Source organism: Triticum aestivum, chromosome 7B (genome assembly GCF_018294505.1).
Source record: "Triticum aestivum cultivar Chinese Spring chromosome 7B, IWGSC CS RefSeq v2.1, whole genome shotgun sequence".
NCBI lineage: Eukaryota > Viridiplantae > Streptophyta > Magnoliopsida > Poales > Poaceae > Triticum > Triticum aestivum.
In genome coordinates, this window is record NC_057813.1 from 158,644,262 (window position 1) to 158,646,651 (window position 2,390).

At 48.2% G+C, this 2,390-nt stretch overlaps 1 protein-coding gene across 1 annotated transcript in view; it reads left to right on the forward strand.

Moving 5' to 3' along the window:
• Window positions 1-437: 437 nt before the first annotated feature.
• The window catches only part of LOC123162070 (protein HOMOLOG OF MAMMALIAN LYST-INTERACTING PROTEIN 5), a 4,690-nt gene continuing 2,737 nt past the window's right edge, over window positions 438-2,390 (forward strand). The window contains exons 1-5 of the mRNA XM_044579873.1: window positions 438-745; window positions 839-939; window positions 1,551-1,660; window positions 1,759-1,834; window positions 1,946-2,083. Coding sequence (XP_044435808.1) covers window positions 652-745; window positions 839-939; window positions 1,551-1,660; window positions 1,759-1,834; window positions 1,946-2,083 — 519 coding nt within the window. The 5' untranslated portion in view covers window positions 438-651. The remainder of the gene's footprint in view (window positions 746-838; window positions 940-1,550; window positions 1,661-1,758; window positions 1,835-1,945; window positions 2,084-2,390) is intronic.

Genomic DNA, 2,390 nt, shown 5'->3' on the forward strand with positions numbered 1-2,390 from the left:
ACCAAGCCAAGGATGCAGCGCCGTCGCTACGCCCCAGCTGCCCTGAGGATCACCGCCACCCACGTTCAAAACCCTAACCCTAGGCGCCGCCTTCCGATCGCCTCTCGGTCGCCCCTTGAGGGAGACGTGGTGGACCCGCTGTCAAGTTGAATGAACACATATGGCCTCTTGGAACTGAACCGATCCGTTACGGTCAATCTTATGAGACAAACCAAACACACACTTGCATTTTTTGTGGATCTGCCCAACCAAACGAGAAGTGCAGGATAAAACAAGCCAGGGCGGCCCCATATTAACGGTATATTTTCCCCGATCGTTCCTCACGGCACGGGACCGGAATCAGACGGGCGGCGAGTGAGACCACGGAAGGAGCGGGGTGCAAATACGCAGCAATGCAAGGAACCTTCGCGTAAAAAACCACCCCAGCCCCACGATCGGAAAGAAGCTTCTCCTTCCCTCCCTCCCACCTCTACGGTTCCTTCCTGACGAAGCTGCGGCATCCTAGCAACGACTCCCACAGCAGAAAACCTACCCAAATCCAACAAAACCCAACCAAATCGCCGCCTCCCCGAACACAAACTCCCAATCTCCCACCTCCGCCTCCGGCGATATCCCTCTCCCGCAGCGAGGCAGCCGTCCCCCCTGCGGCCGATGGGGAGCGGCACGGAGCCGGCCAAGGGGCTGCTGCCCTACCTGCAGCGCGCCGACGAGCTGCAGAAGCACGAGCCCCTCGTCGCGTACTACTGTGAGAGACGCCCCGCCGTCTATCTGCCTTGCGGCGATCGCCGCTGATTGCTAGGGTTCGATCTGAGATTTGGTTTGGTTTTGGTTTGAACAGGTCGGTTGTACGCGATGGAGAAGGGGCTGGTGATCCCGCAGAAGGAGCGCACCAAGATGACCAACTCCATCCTCGTCTCCCTCATCAACCAGCTCGAGAAGGTGTTGTACACATCTGCCCCCTTTTACTTTCGCTCGTTTCCTTAGGGGGATACTAAGCAGCTGTGGACTCTAATTTACTTTGGATCTGTTGCGTTCGTTGCATTAAGGGTTTGGGAACGAGAACGACGATGTATTTAGCCGCCTGTAAGAAGAATACGGATATTTATCATTTGAGTGGTATGGTGATTTTGCTGTTAGCATGCAAGTGCACTGCAGTGAATAATTTATGAAGTCCCATGTTTCCATTGGAATCCTCGGAATTGACTCCACCTGAATTTATACTGATTCTTGCAATCAAGTAACTGAACCACTCAGCAATATGGGCTGATCTTCCATTGGCATCAAACTCCAATGGATCAATATTAGTGTATGTGCTGTGTTCTCCCTGTCTTGTGACCGCTTTGATGCCACCCACTGGTTCCAAATGTTGTGGTAGTGCTACATGATTGGATGGATTTTGGGCTTGTGATGTTAAGTGTTGCCACTTGCTCACTTGCCTGTTTTGAAGTAACAATCCTTTTTATCACACCCTTAATCTGCTCCAGTATATATAGATTAGTAAGTTCACTTCTCTCAGGTTTATTGTCCTAATTAAGTTTTGCATCCTCCAGGATAAGAAATCTTTGACCTTGGGGCCTGATGACCATCTTCATTTGGAGGGGTTTGCATCAAGTGTCTTTGCTAAAGCAGACAAACAGGATCGTGCTGGACGAGCTGACATGTATTATATTGAACTCTTCTTATTCTGTTTCAGTCATATCAGGATTAGCCATTTGTAATCTCACTAATGCACCTCAAACAAACCTGCACATTTTGCAGAAACACTGCAAAAACTTTCTATGCTGCCAGCATCTTTTTTGAGATTCTCAGTCAGTTTGGCGAGCTTCAACCTGATGTAAGTGTCTCTTGATTTAAGCCTGATACGCTAATGTCTACAATTTCATTGTGCAATGTTGAAACTTTCAGAATGTATGTATGTACTTATGCATTAACTGGCCTTTAACAGCTTGAGCAGAAGCAGAAATATGCCATCTGGAAAGCCGCTGAAATTAGAAAAGCTCTCAAAGAAGGACGAAAGCCTGAAGCTGGCCCTCCTGGTGGGGACAAAGATGAAGCACCTGCCAGCACCACTACAATTGATCATGTAACCTCCTTAACTCCGGCTATCCTTTAGATACTAGTATTTGTCGGCAGATTTGGCTTTTCTATGATGCATTTGGTTGTTCACACGCCGCGGAATCAATAATTTGTTAGTCGGCATTATTATTTTGAAAAGGGTAAATTGCACCAGAGGTACAACAGCTCACGAGGCAGGTTGAAGTATGTGAAAAACTTAACTGTGCTCAAATACAAATGTGAGTTAGTGTAATTGCCTAATTCATTCATGGGGGGTCGAAATTACACGAGTTGGCTATTCTCACAGCATTTGGCAGTGCCAACATATTTGATGC